Genomic DNA, 21,168 nt, shown 5'->3' with positions numbered 1-21,168 from the left:
TGTAGGCTATTATTCTCTGTATAAACTGATAAAGTGGTAGAATGAACATACAGTACATTAACATACAATACACAAGAAAGGAGAAAGCAAGAAAAAGTATTACATATATTCCTAAATTGTTTGTAACTACCAGCAGAGTTCTTTAACATACAGCAGAAAAGTGAAAAATACTTTTATTAGCTATTTTGTGAATGAGAATAAATGCAATTTCTCAAGGTTTTCTCCTAGCTTCACTGCTGGCATCATTCTGTGAGGGACAGAGAGAACCTGCAGAAGAGGCTCAATCACCTTGTGTGATTCCAGTCCCATTATCTTTTAGTAATGTATCTGGAATGGGCTATTTTAGCAATGGACTATGGAAGTTGTGAGACTCATATAGAGTTCCAGGAACTTTGAGGCTGTATTGTAGCATTTAATTCACCCATTTGGCAAGTGAACAGATGGTCCAGCATCATATCACATTCCCCTCTGTAAAGTAAGATGCTTTATTTATTATTTTATTGCATGGAAGCAAACAGAAAGCTAGAGCTATGCAATGTGGAAAAAAATGTTTTTGCACACCTTTTTAATATAAAACCATCTGGGTTGAATCAAGTGCTTGGCAACAGGTACAGTTCCTACACTAGAAGTGTGTTGTTGTACTTGTCTTGCATCCTCTTACTCAGAATTAAAAACATTTTCAAGATAACAGATACAGTTTTCTATCAGTTCAAACAGAATTTGTGTTTTGGGTGTATATTAAATTAACTCCCTGTCTATGGAACACTAGGACACTATACTACATATACAAACACATCAATTGGAGGAGCCTGAGATTTATTTATTTGCCACGTCCCATCAAGCTTCTTTCTATGGATCCTGAATGTTCTGAGAGCTACAGCACAAGGTTTCTGGGTTTGCTCCAGACTAAGTGCTTAAGTATGTAATTCAACTAATTATTCACAGGATCTTACCGTGGTCTTTAGAAGGTGATGGCTATAAGAGAACAAGACTGCAGGTACAGTATCTCCATTACTGGAGTGCTGCGTCTCTGAGTCAGTGTATAGCACCACAGATAGGGAGTATCTTCCCACAGCTCTCTGTGTAATTTGGTGATTCGTGTTTTTTTCCACTTAACATAAACTTCCATTTGTGTCTATGGGTCCCTGAGTCACTGATGATCATGATTTCAAGAATGTTGGAATAGTTCACTTTGTTAGTATTAAAGATGTTAAATCAAACTCTTACGTGGTGTAAATGTCTTTGTTCTGGGCTAAAACCAAATAAGGAACAACGAAAAGTACATGGAAACTTGAGTCAGATATTCCGGTTTATTTCCTTGGGGATCATCTGAAGCCACACTTAGAGCATTAATTCTAATTCAGTATCTGACCCCTTAATATACCTATTTAAACCTCACTCTTCAATCCCCTTCAAACACGTCCACAAATATTTGTAGTTCTTCCAGTTCGGTCGCAGTCTCCAGCCCTGCATAATAACTTTTTTGCCCACATCTTGATTTGCATGAAAGTCATTAAAAATGAAGATTAGAAATGTGAAAAAATCCAACCGCAGGATTTCCATCTTTTCAGCTAATGAATACTAGATAGGAATCTATGTTCCCCAAAGAAAACTATCGCTCTTTTAACACCACAGCTTCCAGGTACAGTCACCAAACTGTAATGCAACCTTATGGCTTTAATAAACTGGAATCTAACTGACTCTTTACTGACAGAACCCCAGTTTAACTTCACTGTCACATCAATTTTTTCCACCCTTCTGTTCTTTTAGGCAAGGTTTCTACCTAACCAGCGAGGAAACATACTAGTGTGCGACCATGAGCCTTTCATCAGTTCACCCTCCCACTGCAATGCAAACAGCTTGAATTATTATAATCTACAGTCAATTATGCATGACCTATACTGCATTATTAATCAATTATCAGGTTTTAAGTTATGTTTAATGTGTTTCTGATTATTTGAGCTGTAGACAGCCAAGTAACATTGATTTAATTAGTGAACTTAACTAAATTGGGTCACAAAACTTCCAGGATCATTATTTGCCAGATCTTTTGTTCGGTGCTAAACAAGTGATTTGAGGGTGAAATGGGATTAGAAGTCAGGAAAATATGTTTCTCTTGGCTGGTCCACTGCAGCCTCAGTGTTAATTGATGTTAAATCTCCAGAAACAAGCGTTGCTTTAGTGTCTTATATGTATTTCAGTCTCAGAGGATGAGGTTGTATTTAATATTCATATGGACCTTTTCCTTAGTTAGAAGAGAGCTGTTTGTGACCTTAATGAGAAAAGAATATTCATTATTGAACAGACGCAGCAGTTAATGGTGTAGTTTAAATCTAAAACCACAGATTATATTAAATACCATACCAGATGCCTATGGTATGGTGATTCACATAAAGCACCTCGATATTTGCTGAAAAGAGATGTACTGTTGCTGAACAGTACATCTAATACTGGCCCTGTACATTGAGACATCAGTTCTCTCAAATATACCTCCTGGGTATGAGAAACCCAAAGAAATGGAACAAATTTTAGCTCAGGCAGGCACTTAAACCCGGATATTCCATAAATGTGTCACCACATCAGATACAATGCACACCATTTGACAGGACTTTGTTTGTTAGATGCAACATCAATATCTTGCCACCTTCACCATCTTATCAACAGCATCTACCTGCATGTTTGCTTGGTCAGACAGGGACAGTGGAAGCAACACTGACCACCAGTCAGAGAATAGTGGCTACCTAATGACAAAGGGTGACACCAGACACCAAATTATTCAGTATACATGATAGCAATGGCTAAAAATGACATGAACTCTAATGTGTCTGGTCTATGTTCTAGAAAATACCTAATCCCTTGCTCTCCTGATTGCACAAATGGTACCATTATTAATGTGCAAACTTGAGTTTCCATCAAACTGTCAATAATAGTTTGGAACTATTAATTATATGCTGGTAAAGATCAGTCTCCTGTCATTTCTAAAAGCCTACAACTTCTTAATTTATCATCACTATTATGACATATATTTATGGAACTATCATTAGGGTCCCTTACACATCCATTAAGAACAGCACTATAAATCTCTTGTCTATTTTATATTTGGCTCAGGGGGTTGAGCGCAGGATTCCATCCCTCACTGGAATGTCTACCTCTTTAACTGAGAAGCGAGATATCAGAACCCCTGAAAAGCCAAATGAACAATAGCAACTACCTGTATATGCTGGTATCATGGGAAAGTTTATTAAGAGGAATGCATGATCTGTCACATCTGGTAGCGCAGCTCATCATCTTTACACATTAAGCCGCAAAGATCTTAACATTCGGAAGGCCTTCTGTCCTTAATTTACAAATGAAGAGTTTTGTCTTAACATAAAACACTTTTTAAAAGGAGAGTGAGCTCTCTCATGGTGTATCCTGCCTTGCGCCCTTTGCTTGCTGATATAGGCTCCAGCTCCCCCAAGACCCTGAATTGAAAGAAGCAGCTAGAAAATGAAGGGAGGGATGGTTGAATAAAAGAGAAAGAAGTACACTATTTCCAAACTGCCAGGATTAGAAACGACTGAATTATATTAAAATTATTCACACTGTTCTAAGATTGTAATGAGTAATTAACTTCCATCATAGTAGTCTCTTTAATGCTTCACTTCGATTCAATTTCTCTCCTTTTAAAAGTCTAGATCCTGATGTTCACTTCCTCATATCTGCTAGGCATAAAGTCCAAACACACCATGCATTCCAAAGTATGTCAGTGTATGGCTCTCTGTATGTTGCTTTGAGGGTACAGAATGACCATATTTAGAACTAATTTAGAGGATTGAATTCCCAGAGGTCCTTATACTGTACTGTATATAGTTCCACATGGCACTTTAATATCATAAAAAGGGAACAGCACCTCTGAGAATTAAAGAATGGTTTTGAGGGGCCAGATAACTTATAAAAGCTATAACAAGCACAGATGAAGCGCTATTTGATTGGCTAGGGAACTTTTACTTAAAATGTATAAAATGGGATCAAGCAGCAAAATTAAAAAGAGAAATTGAAAGGCTCAAAAGTACATTGCCGAAGGTCTGCAATTTTAAATGGTCTATTATTTAAATAGTAAAATAAAAATCCCATAAAACCTTTCAAAAGTTTGCAGTCTGCAATTCTGCAGTTTGCACAAGGATTTATTTGCACATAACTTGCATTATGAATTCCCAGTTTCTAAAGTCATGATGGTGAGTCAAAAGCACACACTGCATAAAAACTGCATATACAGTATTACTATACACATACACATTAAAATGTAACAGATGACTATTGGAACCAATAGCATTTGTTGCATTTTCCATGCCTCTCAATATAGAATACTTTTTATCCACTTTTGTGAATGAACTTTATTCTCTATTAAAAAAAATATTGGGTATGATGAATCAAAAATAATTTTCAATAGAAAAATAAAAATCCCATAAAACCTTTCAAATGTTAAAGAAGATGTCAAGTACTATAATAGCTCTTTATTAAAAAATGCCACAACTGTCATTGCTAGGCTCCTAATCCCATCATAGTGGCACCCAGGCCACAGCTGAGCGAAAGCTTTTTCATTCCCTACAGGAATTGAGTTTGAGAACAAATATGGCAGTCTGATATGATAATAAATTCCTGCATTTCACTGTATACCATATGCAGAGTCTCTCTAGGGGAGTGCCAGGCATATGGCTCTCCTTAATATTAATTAGAGGGAGGGCAGGGGCTTGAGAAGCTGTCCCAGGCGCCATGGCCGGGTGGCGGCTGAACCTCGCACCACGCCCCACTGGACTGGCACCAAACTTGATCTGCATGGCAGGAACAGGAGGTTAGCCAGTCTCTCTGCCTTCCCACTGGACTCCCGCACATCCATCACCCAAGAGCACAGCTGAAACATGCTGATCCGGCTGACCACCTGTCCGATGGGACATACGGATGGGAAGATTTGTTAAAATGAAACCATTCCATTCTCAATCCTATTTAACTTTAAAAAGAGGCTAATAATATTAATAGCGATGACTGCAAAGGCAATCCTAAATACCCTTCTGTGTTTGTGAGCTGTGAAAATTTCATCTTTGTATCTTTTTAAAAAAGTTAATCCTTAGACTTCAATACAATATCCAGAATTTTTGTCTTCAGTACTTCAGTAGAAAGTCTAAATGAGCTGTTAGGAATAAATAAAGGTGTATTCAACTTTTAGAGAGGATACTTAGGGTTAGGTGTCCACACCTGAAGAAGGCTCCATAGCCGAAAAGAGACGTCTTTTTTCCTTTCCTTTCAGCATGGAAAAAGACTTTACCTGCTCCTTTGCAGCCTATGCATGCTGACACAACTACCTACTCAAATGTTTAAATTAGGCTTTATAACCTCTGAAGCAAACTCTAAATGGAGCTTTTCGACAGAACAGTGTTGTTGATTGGTCCTCTCCATATTTGAAGAGTGTTTATGGTGCACATTATTACATTTTTGTGTTACATACAGTACAACATCACAAATGCAAAAGATTTCACAGGGGATGTTGTCATTGTACAAATATTAATCATAAAAGGAGTGTTCTGAAACTATACACTCCCATCTGGAACCAGACTCTAGGTACATTGTTAAAAGACCCATATCCTGTCTACTAGATCCAAGAGTCAGAATCTTTATATCAGATGTTTAGAGACAATATTTCAACTAAGAACTGGTGGATACTATTATTTCAATGTAAAAAACAAACAAACACTGTAGGACTGTTCATGGTTTCTAATATACTGTAAATATAAATGTCACACCTAACTATACTTAAACTAACACTGTGGTTATCTAATGCACCAGCTGCTTCTGGGTTTGTGCAATGAGAGGAAATCAAATTAAACCTTCCAGGAGAGGAATTAATTAAAGAGTGAAAAATGGCAAAACTCACTGTACAAAGGAAAGGCCGGTTCCTCCGCAAATCTCATCCAAGTCAACATCTCGGTTTAGTCTGAAAGAATGGGTCATCTGGCCCCCGCCCTGAGCGGCACCAGCGTGCTCCCAGAAGGGCTGCTGCGTACTCACGGAGCTGGTGCAGGTGCTTCCAGCTGCGCGCCACGGGGCAGGCCGTGATGGTGACGAGAGGACAGGGGTTCCCAGCCAGGGTGGCGCACAGGGTCTGCTGCTGGAAGAACACCTTGCTGGGGTCCACCGACTGCTGCAGGAGCTGCAGGTGGGTCTGGAGTAGAAGAGCAATGGCATGCACTGAAGACTAAACAGCAGTTGACATCCATTTTCTAACCCCTTTATCCAAATCAGGGTTGTGGGGGAGCCAGAGCCTATCCCTGCAAGTAACGTGCACAAGGCAGGATACACCGTGGGTGGGACATCAATACATCGCAGTTTAATTATTATAATATACATATATAATATTAATTTACTGATGGAATTATTTTTTGCAAACTCCTATTAAACGTATACTAACCTAAAAGCAACAAGGACATTTGGCAGTTGATTAAGACATATGATATGATATAGTTACAATTCCTGCAAAAGTCTAATAAAATAATTCACAAAAGGCTAATTCTCAAATTTGAATGTGACAATCAAATGTGTGAATCTATGGTAATGAATTGACATAGACTGAAAAGTATTTCATTAATAAGGAAGCACTACATCATCTTTCAGGGCACAAACTCTAATTGGACAGAAGTAGGCAATGGTGTACCGCAGGGATCTGTCTTGGGCCCACTGGCCTCAGGATCTGTCTTCCTGATGTATATCAATGGTTTAGATTCTGGTACAATTATAAAACTACTGTATTTAAATTTACAAATGATACAGTACAAAAACAGGGAATGACAAACACAGGAACAGCAGCAGGGGATTAAGAAAACATCTAGACAAAATGGACATGAACTAGGGATTATGAAAACATCCAGACAAGATGAACACGAACTAGGCACAAATGAACATGAATTGGTACAATCACATAAAGAAGGCTCTTGAGCTAATAGTAAATATGTATGTTACTATACATCCAGATGTAATAAACTGAGAGGGCTTTTAAATGGAAAAATCAAAAACCATTTAGATTTTAAAAGTACAGTATATACTGTATCAAACCTATTTACATGACAAACAGCAAGATATATTTTCTACAACTGAGGCTTTGATTAATTTTAGTTTTGTGTGCAATTTCCCCTTCAACAAACATGACAGACAAGAACCAATATTGAAGAACTGACTGTTAGAGCCTTCGCTTCTGAGACCTGCTCACTATGGTAATCTCAGAAATAATAAAGGAAGTTGATGGAAAGTTTTAGGGAAATTGCTTTCCAAAAGAGGCTCCAAGGGTATCCTGACTAACTCACCCACTAGAAGTACTCATTAGCTGCACACATTTAGTCCTGTAGTCCAGACATCACTGTATCTAATCTGGAGTCTGTCATTAGCAAGCTATGACTGGGATTTCCCAAACAGTAACTCACCATTCATCACGTGCTGCTGGTTAGAGATGTACCAGTTTATTCACAATTTTCACCAGACACTGCCTTGATATTCTCGGAGCCTGAAAGCTTGTAGTATTCTTAGTGAGAGACAATTAATCCTGTCCCTCCTGGAAAGCACTGTGGGACTTGCTATGTAAAGAAATAACAGATGCCCAATTTAAGAGGAAAATACCCATATTCCTACTTCATCACACCATTGGTGCTACATACTGTAAGCTATTGCCTGACAGATTAATGACTGCTGATTAAAAAATTTTAAAATTAAGACTCTGAAGAGATCAGAGGTGCAGAGTTAATGTTGGAGAATAAGGCCCAAATACCTGAAGAGCAGTGTAGGTGTATGGGTAGTGGTAAGCCAGATAGCACACGTCATCTTCATGCTGAAAGGTCACAGTGAAGGTCAAGGTGTAGTAAGGGTGACTTTTCTGACCTCGGGCTGGTGGAGTGCATTGACAGGAATGGTTTCTACCCAACAAAAGATAAGAATCAAAACATTCATTGTTGCTGTTTTCCAGACACAAAACACTCCTGTAAAATTCCATGTTGACGTCTCTGTCTAGACAAAATGACCAGACATTTTATGCAATCTGGAGCAGTGTTCATTAACTCCTACTACAGTATATGTAGAAGGCACATGTAAAGTAGATGTGCACAATGCTGGCCTTTCAGCTCTGTCTCAGGATGTAATTAGCTTAATTTTACTTCAATCACTATAATCCGTCTCACTGTTAAAGGTCAGTTAAATAAGTGGTAGTTTTAAGAAAAAATTGCAAGTAAGATACAACTGAAAAGTGCCAACGTTTCCTTCCCTTGGAATGTTCTGTCTTACCTAACCCTAAACCTACTAATATCTGTGGTAACAATACCTCTGCTGTAGTGTAACTGCATCTCTCGGTAGATGGAGCTCCTGTATGCACAGGAAATCCCACAGACAAACAGACAGGCAGTCAGACAGAGGCCTGCTCACCGGTAATAGCAGATCTCACTGCCCGTTCGCACCCAGTGAGGCCGGCCCTCCAGGGCTTCTCGCACAGAGTACAGGACAGGCTGCATTCCTAACCACAGAGGACACAAGCAAGACATTACTTAACACAGAGAAACCCTTCAGCACTCAGGTCAGCAAGAGGCTTAGTCAACACCTTAAGTGATGTTAGTAGTTCAGGTGGGTAGCTGCGTCAGCATGCGTAGGGTGCAAAGGAGCAAGTAATAGGTTTATTCCATTCACCTGAAGAAGGCTCCACGGCCGAAACGTTGTGTTTTTTCTCTCTTCTTTTTTTCAGCATGGAATAAACCTTTTACTTGTTCCTTTAGTGATGTTGTTCATGTACTCATTTATTCTCAATCCTGAAATTTAATCATTTAATACAGTATTTCAATAAAATAAAAGGTGGCTGGGCTTATTCTGTTGGAAGCACATGCATTATCTGCTACGGCTTCCCAGACTGTATGCTACAATGAGTTTCCGATTCAGTGAGTATATTATGCAACAGGACTGTGCTGTACACTGTGGCTTGTCAGATCACTCTAACCTGCATTCCTCTAATTTAAAGACTACCTGTGAATTTGTGATGTTTCACTCTATAAGCAGAAATTGTATTTTAAACACTGGATGTAGGCTTCACCCAAATGTGTTAGTTTTCAAAAACCATGACATGTTTCTTCAAATGTACAGCACTAAAGACTGGTAATTGCATCACATAAAACAGCCGCTAAAATTACTCATTCTATTAATGACCTACTGTAAACTTAGCAGATTCAGCATGAATCAAGGTGTAGATTCAATATTTTGTTTATTTTCTAAGAATGCATCAAAAACAAAATACCTGTATGAGTTTCAGAATTGTATGCTAAGTATAAGCAGAGCAATTGTCAGCATAGTTACATACAGTATAATGTGAGATGAAGTGAGGTCTGGACTTCCTGGTCATTAAAAATCCCCATGGCACTGTCCATAAGGGTAGGGGTGTTAGCCTGGTGTGCAGAATGGGATAAAGCCTACTTTATGCCTGCACACTCTAGCATTCCAAAGGTTCTTCTTTATTTGATTGGCGATAACGATTGTCGCTTCTCCACCCGATCTGCTGTGGAGTGTGGCTACAAGTTGCTAAAGGCGGGGGTGCCCTTCAGGTATGGATAAAGTGCCCCCTGCCCCATGTAAAGCACTTTGCAAAAATAAATTTCTAAATGCACAATATTCAAATTCATACCTAAATTAGTCTTTTGTGAACACTCCCTTTGGAAAAAACCTCAAGAAAGCACTTCCTGTAACCTTTCAACATATTAAACTTCTTAATTTATATATATATATAATTTATATTCAACCTCTCCTCCTTGCAGAATCTGTCCGTTTCCATCAGGTTTCCCCAGCTGAGCTGGTGATACACTTTTTTCAGTTTAAGCCATAAATGATCCAAGAGAGACTCTACTCCTAATATATCATATTTCAACTAATATTGATTTTTATTTCCTTGTTAAAGCAACTTTTTTCAAGCAAACGTCAAGAACATAAATAGTTTTAAAGGCTAATGTACAGTACCTTGCTCAGGATCCACTGTTGATCTTTGTTACTGTTTTCTTATGTATTATTGATGAAAAATGTAAGTAGCACATTTACAAGTGTATTCAATCAGTACAGAATGATAATGTGAAAATATACAAGCTGTGGCTGTGATTAAGTGACACCAAAGACTTTATTAAAGGTGTTATTGTCTTTATTACTCAACAAGGATGCCAATATACAACATGTACATTATACTGTGCTGGCAGGTTTGAAAGTACAATCAATGAGAGCTTCTTGTAGGAATGAACAAGAAAAGGGATTTAAAGGAATCCACATGACTAATTTATATCGTACTTGCCTTCCCTTTTACTGTGTGCACCTACCGTAATTAAACTGACTGTTGACTTTCTCACAGTTGACGATATTGAATCGGTAGGGCAGTCCAGCCTTCATTCCACTGACTTCAAAGTAAAACCACTGGTGATGGCTGGAGCTGTTGACGTCTGAGTTCAGAATCAGGTCATACTCACACCTGCACGGATGGGGAGTAGGTCATATAGTACAGCAAAACACACTGAAGCTACAGTCCAAACTGACTGAGAAAGTACATCACCAGTTTGTCTGGAAAATACATGTGGCATTGTTGTTGATTTTAAAGAATTAAGCAACTGTGTCAAGTCCCTACAAAATGTTCCCTCCTTCAGGCTGTACAAAAATTCTTTTCACCTAATCTGTCTGAAAATGACATTCCCTTAACACCAGGAATCAGTCCTATGGTTAGCAAAAATGTCACTTAACATGATTAAATCACACGTTCAGAGGGAAATGTCTTCACTGTAACAGAGCACCTATTTTTTACATGAATACGCAAAGATGTGAATACAGGAAATTGAATGTTGATGCTGATACTTCAGAGACTAGAGACACATACTGTACAGTATATTCTGTATACAGTCACCAGTACACTCTGTATACAGCTGGAGCTGCAGAGTGTGCCGGTATTCCGGACAAGAGAATCCCATAGGGAATACTGTACCTGCGGACTTGAACTGCTTTCCGCAGGTTTCCCGACTCGAACTGGGAGTAGAACCGAAGGGAGTCAGGATCATCTGCAGGGCTGCAGAGGTCATGGGGAGAGGGAAAAACAGAAGAGTTAGGGAGGGAGAGAGGTGGGGAGCACAAAGGAAAACGAAATGTAACCAAAACGGTACATTACTCTGCACCCTTTTTAGGTGAGACTGGGAGAGTGACATGAGGTTTAAAATATGTCTGCATACATGTACTGTATTTTCTCATTATTTTCCTGTCTGATTGAAGTTCCAGTGATTGCACACTAGTGTATGGGTTTTGCACATAATATAATAAATACAGCAGCCTATCCTTACAGTATATGTCTATATAAGGTCACAATGTGTTTGTTTATTCTCATACTGTATGTCTTCATTTTTAGGCTTTTAGTCTTGGTGTTCACCTTTATCCTGTTACCATTGCTGACAGAACTGCAATTGTATTTATTCAGCTAGCAAACCACTTAAACTCCCGATCGGGAGTTATAATTTACTACCCTATTTTACCTAACATATTACCTATCCCTTTGAAATATCTGTTAGCATTCATTGCATCCTGTAGCCTGGTGGCTTTCAGGCAAAATGAGCAGATACAGAAATGTCCTCATCAGCCCAGAAACCTGCTCACAAAGTACCAGCAAGCCATCAAATATTTGTTATGGGATATTGTTCAGTATATGTAAAAAATGCAAGCTCGGCAAAAGCATCCTCTTTGACTAGAACATAAAAAATAAACATGAATATTAGATGCTGCAGTTAATTATGAAAGAAACATAACAGCGTATACTGTACCATGAGGCAGCTTTGGAATGAAAATCAATTACAGTCTCTTAGGACTGATTGTTCAGCTTCCATCACTAATGGAATACCTTGCGATTAGAGAGGCGTGATGGGAAAATATTCATAAGCCCTCATGCCCTCTTCAGGGAAGTTCATTTTCAGGAGTGGCTTTGACAATGAAATCTCAGCTCCTCCAGGAATTTCTTTAGAGAATACTTTCTCCTGCATAGGCAACACACCAGGCACTGTAGATTGAGCTGTAAACATTGTGCTTTATTTCTTTTTCTAAGCCTTGCTCTTGGTTCTTGTGCTGAAAATAATTGACATGCCACCACTGAAACAAAATGTTTTGCTTTATTATTTTCAGTGGTCAGTAAATTTCAGAAATATGAAAGTTAATTTTGTATGCGTCATTCCAAAATAAGATTTCCAAGCAAGAAATAAATTGAAAATATATGACTAATGAGCACAGTTCATTGGCTAGTAAATAATCCAGTGCAATGTATCTAAATACTGCCAGATCTGAGCATCCAGAGGATAAACAGGACAGAAAGACAGTGCAGCCATTGTGTTTGGATTTGTGAAAGATCATTTGAGTCTTTCAGTGATGAGCAGTGCACATGATGAACAGGGGCACAGAAAAAGCCTATTCAGATGTCTGTTTTTAACATGGAATTTCTAATTCATGTGCAAGAGCAAAGGCCAGCCGTCAGCCAAGACCGACCGAGTGTAAATACGGGTAACAGCCAAGTCTTTCCCAGAGTTGCTTGTTTTGCATCTCTCATTCCTCAGCCCTGCAGCAGCTTCTTGACACACTCTGTCCAGCTTGTGGGGTCTAACTACCTTTTACTTCCTATAGCCAAATCTCTACTGCAAATTAATCACCATTAAACACTCAAAATTTGGGTCCATCCAAAGATAGTGAAATCTTTGTTTCTTAGTCTTTATATGATTTTGATTACTTTTAAAAATATAATACTGTGCACTTCTGCTAGTTTTTTGGACAGTTAACATTCAGAGATGAATGAGAGCTTCAGTGTGGGCTGGTGCTCTGGTGACTTTGATACGAGCTGAGCTCAGACCCACAGCATCTGCTCAAGCCTGCTATGAAAACCAATAGAACTTCCTGTCGTAGAGCTGTGTTTCTAAGTACAAATGTTTGGGATTATTTGGTTATGATTATGTAAATACACAAGTCGCCTGCAGTGAGGGTGGTTGAGCAGTTGCTAAGCCCTGACAAGGAGTGGTTGTTTATCTAAGTTGCAACTCGAACAGCTTGCAGGGCCTCAGCCAGAAAACTGGAAGAGGTTCCATCTGTGACATTTCTCTGACATGCCCCGCTTTCACTGCTGTGACAAAAGAACAATGATGCAGACAGTAAAGTTTTAATTGAGTAAAAGAAAATGTTGCTCTCATTGTCATAAAGTTCTACAGGATCAGTTAGTTCCCCAGCAAATCACTTTTTTGTGCTTTTTTCTTGTGTGTTTATTTTTAAGACACAAAAATCCACTCCAAAACAAAACAGCTATAAAACCCCCTCCCGACATTTTCCGTTGGAATACAATACATGCAGATTCCTGAAATTATAACAGTGGATCCATTGCCTCATACTAAAGCTGTTCACAGAGTGAGTCATTAACCTTTAATGAATATTCACTATACTGCACAGTGAACCTCTGCCACATCTTTTCTTTGGATACCTGAAAGATGGCCCCCCAGTTCAAAGATCCGCAGGTGATAAAAAGACAACAGGTGTTGCAACTATGGCAAAGACAGCAAGCTAAAAGCATCTATTGGGATGGTAAAAGAAAATCTGAGAGTCGTGACATTGGTTGTATTACGAAACTAGCGGACTTAGATTTTTAAATATATGTAATCTTGTTTTATAAACCCTTGCATGCTTGGTTATGGGCATAATTGTGAAGTTTGCCAACCATTCCTCCGAAAAAAAAACTCTTATGCAGCACGCCCAATTGATAGCTACTTAGCCACCACAGTTGGCCATTTCGGTGCCCCGGCCTTTAATTTTTATCACTGTACCTGTCAGATTCCACATCAAAAACCACCTTATTGATGATATCCTCAGGGCACAGCAGGCGCTGGATATCTTCAAACACTCTTTTTCTGGAAAATCCAAACAGAGGAGACCGAACTTGTTAGTTTCAATGAAGCTCTTTTTCTTATTCTTCCTTTGTACAGCAGGTAGTTTATGATAGCCCTGAGATCTTGTTTTCTCTCTCTGTCCTCTGAAGTCTCTTTAGTAATTATCCTAGATGTGTGATACATCACCTCTATTAAGTTCTGTACAGAAGTTCTCCCATCTCCCCTCTCTTGATGTTAAAAGATCAAGCAGCAGACACAGACGTTTTCCTAACCTTTTCAAGGCCTCTTCCACTTCACTGCCTATATTTCATCAAGCCTGCAAATTATTCCAGATCCATCATAGATAGAATAAAGCTACTTCTTAAACCCTGCTTTACAGATTAATGCCGCTGACATCATATACTTATATTTTTACCATCCATGAATACGCAAAGATGTGATCCATGAATTCAAACAACAAGAATATACTGTATGTAGCATACAACAACAGGTGGAGCACTATGATACAGACTGATACTTAATTCCCTTTAGGGTTTCTCTCATATTAGAACCTAGATTAAAATTGGCTCCTCAGAAGGAAATCATAACCATATAAGATTGTGATTTCCCATCCTTGATAGGCCTTAGTGTGTCCCTAAGGGATTCTGTATTTTTTTCTTTATGTACAGTACACTACTTTGTAATTGTCATTTTTTTAGTAATTTCAGCTTAGCACTACAGCCACCATGGGAGACATGAAGACAAGATAATGAAGTCAGATTTCTTTTCAGACTGGGGGCCCATAGCACAAACAGAGGAGGGAAGCAATTATCACTGATAATGCTGAAGCCCAGCCAGCAGCATGCTCTGGAGTTGCACAGCAAGGTAAAGACACCTGGCTGGTTTCAAAGCTATCCATTGCTAGCAGCACATTATGCAAAGCCCCACGAGACGTCTGAGCAGAGTCAGCCCAGATTTCCATCAACAATCTTTGATCTACCAGGGCCGAACCTGCATTCCCATCAGAGGCTTTTCCTAATAAAGTGTTTTGGTTTCCTAGTTTTTCCCAAGCTCCTTGTTATTGGAGCCTTCTGTCTTTTTTGGGATTTAAGCAGGAAGTGTCAGAAAGGATACCATGGGAATATCCACTTGCTGTCTGTTCTCGCTATCACTGTGCAACAGAATTTACTATTCAAGGATGGTTCACCCACTAATAGAGAAGTGAGGTGGGTTGAGACTGTCAGAGATGAGCTGGTTTTATTCTACTGGTGATCTGTTGTTACAATAATAATTCAAATAGATCTGACAGCATGAGGACCTGCAACAGTCTAAAGGTATCATCAGAAGAAACTGTAGAACAATGTTATTTCTTACTGTCAATATGCATAGATTTTTTAAACTCTGTGGACAAATTTATAATAAAAATTGAAAATTTTTCTTTCACCCACTCTCCCAGGATGTCTTGAAATACGCTAGCCTACAGTACATTTCTTGAAGTGCTTTCCAGTTCAACCTACAGTAGGTGACACTAGTCCACTAGGTCCCAAGGAAAGCTAAAAGAAAAAAAGTACAAGAGTGATTCATATGCAGAACAAAGGAAATGTTGAATAAGAGAACTAAATCCATGGAGCCTCCTCTGTGGATGACAAATGCCTATTTTGGGTGCAATGTCTTTCTCGACTTGACTTAGAGCTGAAGCTGACGTTTCCCTGCAGCCCCATGGCCACCAAACTCTTTCTCTCTCTTCCTCCAGGTCCCAACATCTCCAGATCAGAGGCAGGAGCAGAGAGGACTGCACCCAGTGAAGCAATCAGCTAGCTCACCTTTTAAGTGTAGGGTTATCGATGGTTCACAGTTTCAAAGTCTGGTACAATATGCCTTGGGCTTTTGCCTTTCTTTTTTTATTGGGATAGAACTTAAGAAAGTTCACAAATGAAAGGAGACCACTTTGCCCACCTTTTGTCTTTTTTTAGCAGTTGCATAATCTCATCCACCTGCAGCTTGTGCTTGAACCACATCGCTGGGTAGACTGGCTGACACCCACAAGTTACCTCAAGAGCATCTGAACTAATTCAGCCAGCACTGTTCTGCCTCTTGACTGCTTTATCACACTCTTCTCTGAGAATTGCAGCGTTGAAGCCCTGATCATATCGACTGAATGTGTCGTGATAAGGGGCTGGTAAAGAACACAACAGCCACCAAGGGCTGTGGCTGAATTTGCTCTGGATGAAACCACTATCCCCAGAATGAAACCATGTAACCAACACTCTGAGGACTGACAGATTCATTAGCAGCCCAAGGAACACTGCAAGCACTGCTACCAAAATGTTAGAATACAAACCACCTACTTTGTCTTTTAACACAGAACTCTTTCTATAAACATTTGCTCCAAAAACATGATAGTGGAGAAGTTAAACTGATGATTCTCCCATAGCAGAGCTATTGTGAAACCTTTAACCTTCACAACAAGAAACTCCCAGTACCTACTTTTATTTCTAAATCATATACAGTATGCTTAGTGTATCCAACAAGTGGAATTAGAAGTCTCTCTAGGATGTTCCACTATACAATAGGCCTACAGACTGATGGGCTTTTCTCAGCTGGGGGTGTCAATAATGAGTCAGCTGACATCAATGGAAAGTGGTTCTTCACAATCTCTTGCTATTCACCAGGAGATGTTCTATTTTATGTGTTCTCCTGGCAGAGATTTTCTAGAACTGCTAAAGTCCCCATCTAAGAGAAAAAAAAAAAGTTACACCAGGGAGGAACCTCCATTCTGACACAGCCCTGGCACCAGAGTGCATTTAGCTGCAGAAATTACAAACAGAATGAAAGAGTCCTCAAGGGGCAACAAAGATCATTCACACTGAAAAAGTAAATGCCCTGTCAGTGCTAATGTAGAAGAGATGGGTCCTCTTCAATTAAAAGTTCACACTTTACAAAAGCAAAAAAAAAACTAATTTAAGATGGCATTTTTGGTAGCAGCACTATGGAAAACTGGATGCAGCTACAGACAGAAACCATAGTGGCAGATCAACTACATGTGTTGTAACGCGGTTGCACGGGCAGACAGCCGCATCTGAAAACAGGCGGGCAATCCCACTGTAGATGCTCGGCGATTTCCGGAAACTGTTGAAAGTGAAAAGAAAGAAAAGAAAAGAGGCGGAGAGGAAGTTCTGAATAAGTAGGCAGACAGAGCTGGATCCAGGCAGGAAAACGAGCCATGGGGAAGCTTCAGGCAGAACAGGGTCAGGGCGAATTCAGTCAGGCGTTCGGGTTTAGAAATCAGGAAATCCAACATATCAGACCCATAACCATCTCCAATGCTTTTTATAAGCCTTAGACCATTTTGCGAGCTTCAGCCTGTATTTCATACAAACATCAAGGCACGCACAAAAATAAGCCTTTAGGATGCAAGTCCAAAGACGTAAACCTGTCTGCACCATCATTTCATGACAAGAAAAGGCGTCCCCAAGGTTACACTTCCATATACTGAACCATTGCACAAATGGGCTCACTGTAAAGCACACGAATGTCACTCCAATGGTTCTTTACATTCAGTAATAATATATTTGCAGCTTTTAAAAATGTGACTTTTTCAAAATGCTCATTGTCAGTGAGTCAGAGGTGATCTGAGCCCTGACAGGTGGTGTCAGTGTGCTGTATATGTGTATCAGTCCCTACACTTAAAAAAGGAGTCACTGCTGGTGTCAAAATTCAGACATTAGTTCAGTCAATTGTCCCAAGGCTGTGCCAGACTCAGATCAATGCTGTGTAATGACATGATGAATGCCTCTGCACAGTGGGTTTTGGAAGCAGCAGAGTTGTTCAAGCCAAAAAGAGAAAAAAAAAAACAAGAAAAGCAGAAGATTTGATTTTTTTAACCCCTGATCATCTACAGAAGCTCTGCCTCAGATGAGAATTTTTTTTGGTAGATGGCCAGACTGAGTCAGTTCTTGGTATATAGCTCCCCTGAGATCTGCTTCACAGCAGTCAAAGGGAAACACTACAGGGCTGCAATCCCATTGATCTTCTCAGCTCTCCCAAAAAGACAGCACTGAAACCAATCTCAGAGTAACTCTCACTGTGGGGCACAGTGAAAACTCCTTCTGCACACATTATTCTCTTTGAGGATCGCTTCCCTTGGGTCTCACTGCTTATACCTCTCATTCTCACAGTTTTAATTAAGAATGTCTTTTCGGTCTTGACCATAAATTCGAATTTCATCATTTTGGCTCAACTTCTGTCGTTGCACAAAAAAGACGTTGCCCCTTTGTGGGTTGATTCATCAAGTTTTATTTGATCAATCCAAGTCAGAAGCAACCAGCCTTCATCCTTGAAGGATGCGGGGTATTTAGTTTTGCCTCCCGAATGATTTCTGATTCAAAGGATTAAATAAGTCAGTGTGTTAATTTTATTCTTTTTCACATGTTAAGAAATGGATGGTTCAAGGTGGACTATGAAACCTGCTAGTCTGAATTTCACCAGGCCCGCCATCCCTGTTTATCCCTACAATAGGACCTCCTACTCCTAAATATCATAATATCTTCAGCAGGTAACAATGACTTAGTAGTTAACCAGAGAAATGTTAACGTTACCATACGAAATGCATCTCATATATTACAAACATTTTTCAACTCCGACATTCTTTCACAGCTCTTTTATGACCTACATATTTCTCTCCGTTTAAGAGGAGTAGTGCGTGTGAAGGAAACAAATACCTCTGAACTCCTTCCTTCCGTTCCGCACATGGCTGCCTGTAGGGTGGTGGCAGGTGGCCCCAGAAGTCTGGGAAGGCCAGAACGGAGTATCTGGCGATGGACTTGGTGTTGACAGCAGTGGTGGCATAGAGCCGAGGATCATGGTGGAAAATGGTGGCTCCGTGCCTCTCCAGGAGTGTGTCGACCAGGCTGCGGCCCTCCTGCCTGTCTGCTCCATTGTTGAGGTACTGCCTGTGGACGTCCAGGGCGTTCAGCTGGGCCACTCCTTTTCCACTGCCTCCCTCTGCGCTGGAGGCTTTATTTTGTTCTTGGAGATCTCCTTGTTTTCTGGGGGTATCATAGGCGCCTTCAGGTGTCCTCAGAGCCTCACTGCATCTCAGCCTCCTTTCTGCTGATCTGTCGCCAGTGCAGTCTTGGTTACGAGGGTCAAATTCCGTATCGAGTAAACCATCCTCATCCGAACTGTCCTCAGCCTCTGAGTCTGAGTCGAGATCCTGCAGTTTAAAAACAGTGTCTCTTTAGTGAAATATTGAATTAAGGCCACACAGGGCATTAATGCAATTATTCTGAAATACACTGAAGCATGTCTAATATGTAATTGTGTATTGCACTATAACCCTCTAAATAACATCTGTATTCCTTCTTTTTTTTCTTTATCCACTTAAATTGTTTAGCTAAACATATGAAATAGAAAATGCAATGCACTTGCTCTGTTTTAGGTACACATTCAGTTAATGACGGTCGTTATAAACAGTACGAGACCTGAGTACAAGCTCCACCCGTGTTCAGTTCCACCAGAGCTCCAATCCATTCTAATTGGGATCTAGAGATTGTCCTGTCCAGGGAAGTTGATGGACACCTGTCATGTGCTCCTGATTAATGGGAATTTAATCATCTAATTCATAGGACTGGGAATTCCTCATATTTTGACCAGCGCTGGGAAGTTTCTTGTATATACTTTCAAGCCATTCTGTCATTTGACATACTCCAAGCCCACAGAGCATCAGAGCGTTACCACTGACTGAAGAAATGTTGAGTGTCCTACCACATCTGTTACTGGCTAACATCATTGTAAATTACAGAGAAAATCCTACAGCTCACTGCTCACATGACACAACATTCACTGGCCAACACAAGGTTTCCCACCCAAGGCAGTACAAGTGGCAGGGCAAGCCAGCTGGAATTCCTGTCGCATTCAGCTATCGGCTAGGGTCCAGCTGAGATCTGATGTAAACATGGACTCCAGACGAAAGTCCTTAATGGTTTAACGACTCAAAAAAATGCAAATACTCTTTAAATATGTTGCACCATTGTTATATATAAATGAGATTAAGTGCTCAGTCAATTAAAGTAGTTCATAAGAGCTTGATATAATTACACAAGCACCAGCAATTTAACAGAAATTCATAGACTAAGTGCTTTTACTGCTATTTCCCTGATAGAGACCAGCAGGAGCAGTGATCACAAATGGAGCTACACTCCCAGCAGTTTCAGTAGACACTTAATCAAATTCATCTAGTCCTTTGGATGAAACACATTCACACAACAAAGACCTAAAGAAAAAATCAACCAAACTCATTCCACTTTTTTCTAATTTGAGAAACAATATAGAGCTTTTAAAACAATTTTGTAAACCATTTGCCTTCCTCCAATAAATGACAATAGTAAATGATAATGAAACTTGCACTGCTTTTGAGGAACCATTCACCTAGTGTGTCTGGTAATGTCTCTGATGTTATTATGACATAATAAAGTACACATTCAACAACATGCAACATGCAACAACTACTTTGATCTTGAGAACTGATTAGGCTCCTCAATTATAGCATCCGATAGACAGAACATTCAGAATATCTTAAGCATTAAGGATTCCCAGCAGGTAAGTGGAACTGAAATATTCATTTAGCTGCCTTGCATAATTGGTATAACATTCCCCCCAAATCAGAAGAAGAGGTCAAGGGTGTCACCTTCTAGAACCGAAATAGCAACTCACCCTCTCAAAACTCAAGCTGGCAGACGTCAAGACTGTGCACTCATAGCTGTCAGTTCTTGGCTTGGCCAAATGAGGAAGTTCATTACAACAAGTGGTCACCTTACAAATATTCCCATATCCTTGTACTTAATTACAGTACATACTTTAACATTCTTCTTTTAAAAGCCAAGAACTTTATGATGTTGCATTAGGTGGCTAATGTAGGGAATCTTCTTTAGGCTCAAATATTCCTGTATCCTTTAACTACCATTACAACATCAGCCAAGCCACTTCAACTACAGTATGTGGTAAAAAGAGATCATGTATTTTTAGTCTATTTTTATGAGTGTTACCTTTTTAAAATAAACACTGTTCTATCATGGAGAAGTGTCCAATTTTACCATCGTAAAGAACATTTCACAGTTTATCATTGCCTTCAGCTTATGTAATGCTTTGGCATACCTACAGTATATATGCTTGCCATATCTGATTTTATCATGATTGTACCATGATTTTACTGTGATTTATTGTATTGTCATTATGATATTCTATTGTCACTGTTAAGTCTGCTACT

General features: G+C 39.6%; 1 protein-coding gene across 1 annotated transcript in view; it reads right to left on the bottom strand.

The window, feature by feature from the left end:
- Positions 1–21,168, bottom strand: part of agbl1 (AGBL carboxypeptidase 1) — a 179,927-nt gene that overhangs the window by 110,859 nt on the left and 47,900 nt on the right. Inside the window, exons 11-18 of the mRNA XM_088641438.1 lie at positions 18,623–19,116; positions 13,860–13,943; positions 13,711–13,719; positions 11,009–11,089; positions 10,356–10,504; positions 8,440–8,527; positions 7,793–7,937; positions 6,046–6,199 (exon numbers count right to left, since the gene is read on the bottom strand). Coding sequence (XP_088497564.1) covers positions 6,046–6,199; positions 7,793–7,937; positions 8,440–8,527; positions 10,356–10,504; positions 11,009–11,089; positions 13,711–13,719; positions 13,860–13,943; positions 18,623–19,116 — 1,204 coding nt within the window. The remainder of the gene's footprint in view (positions 1–6,045; positions 6,200–7,792; positions 7,938–8,439; positions 8,528–10,355; positions 10,505–11,008; positions 11,090–13,710; positions 13,720–13,859; positions 13,944–18,622; positions 19,117–21,168) is intronic.

Source organism: Lepisosteus platostomus, chromosome 7 (assembly GCF_059453375.1).
Source record: "Lepisosteus platostomus isolate fLepPlt1 chromosome 7, fLepPlt1.hap1, whole genome shotgun sequence".
Classification (NCBI taxonomy): Eukaryota; Metazoa; Chordata; class Actinopteri; order Semionotiformes; family Lepisosteidae; genus Lepisosteus; species Lepisosteus platostomus.
Note: the sequence above shows the minus strand (reverse complement) of the source record. Positions and strands in the feature narration are given on the sequence as shown.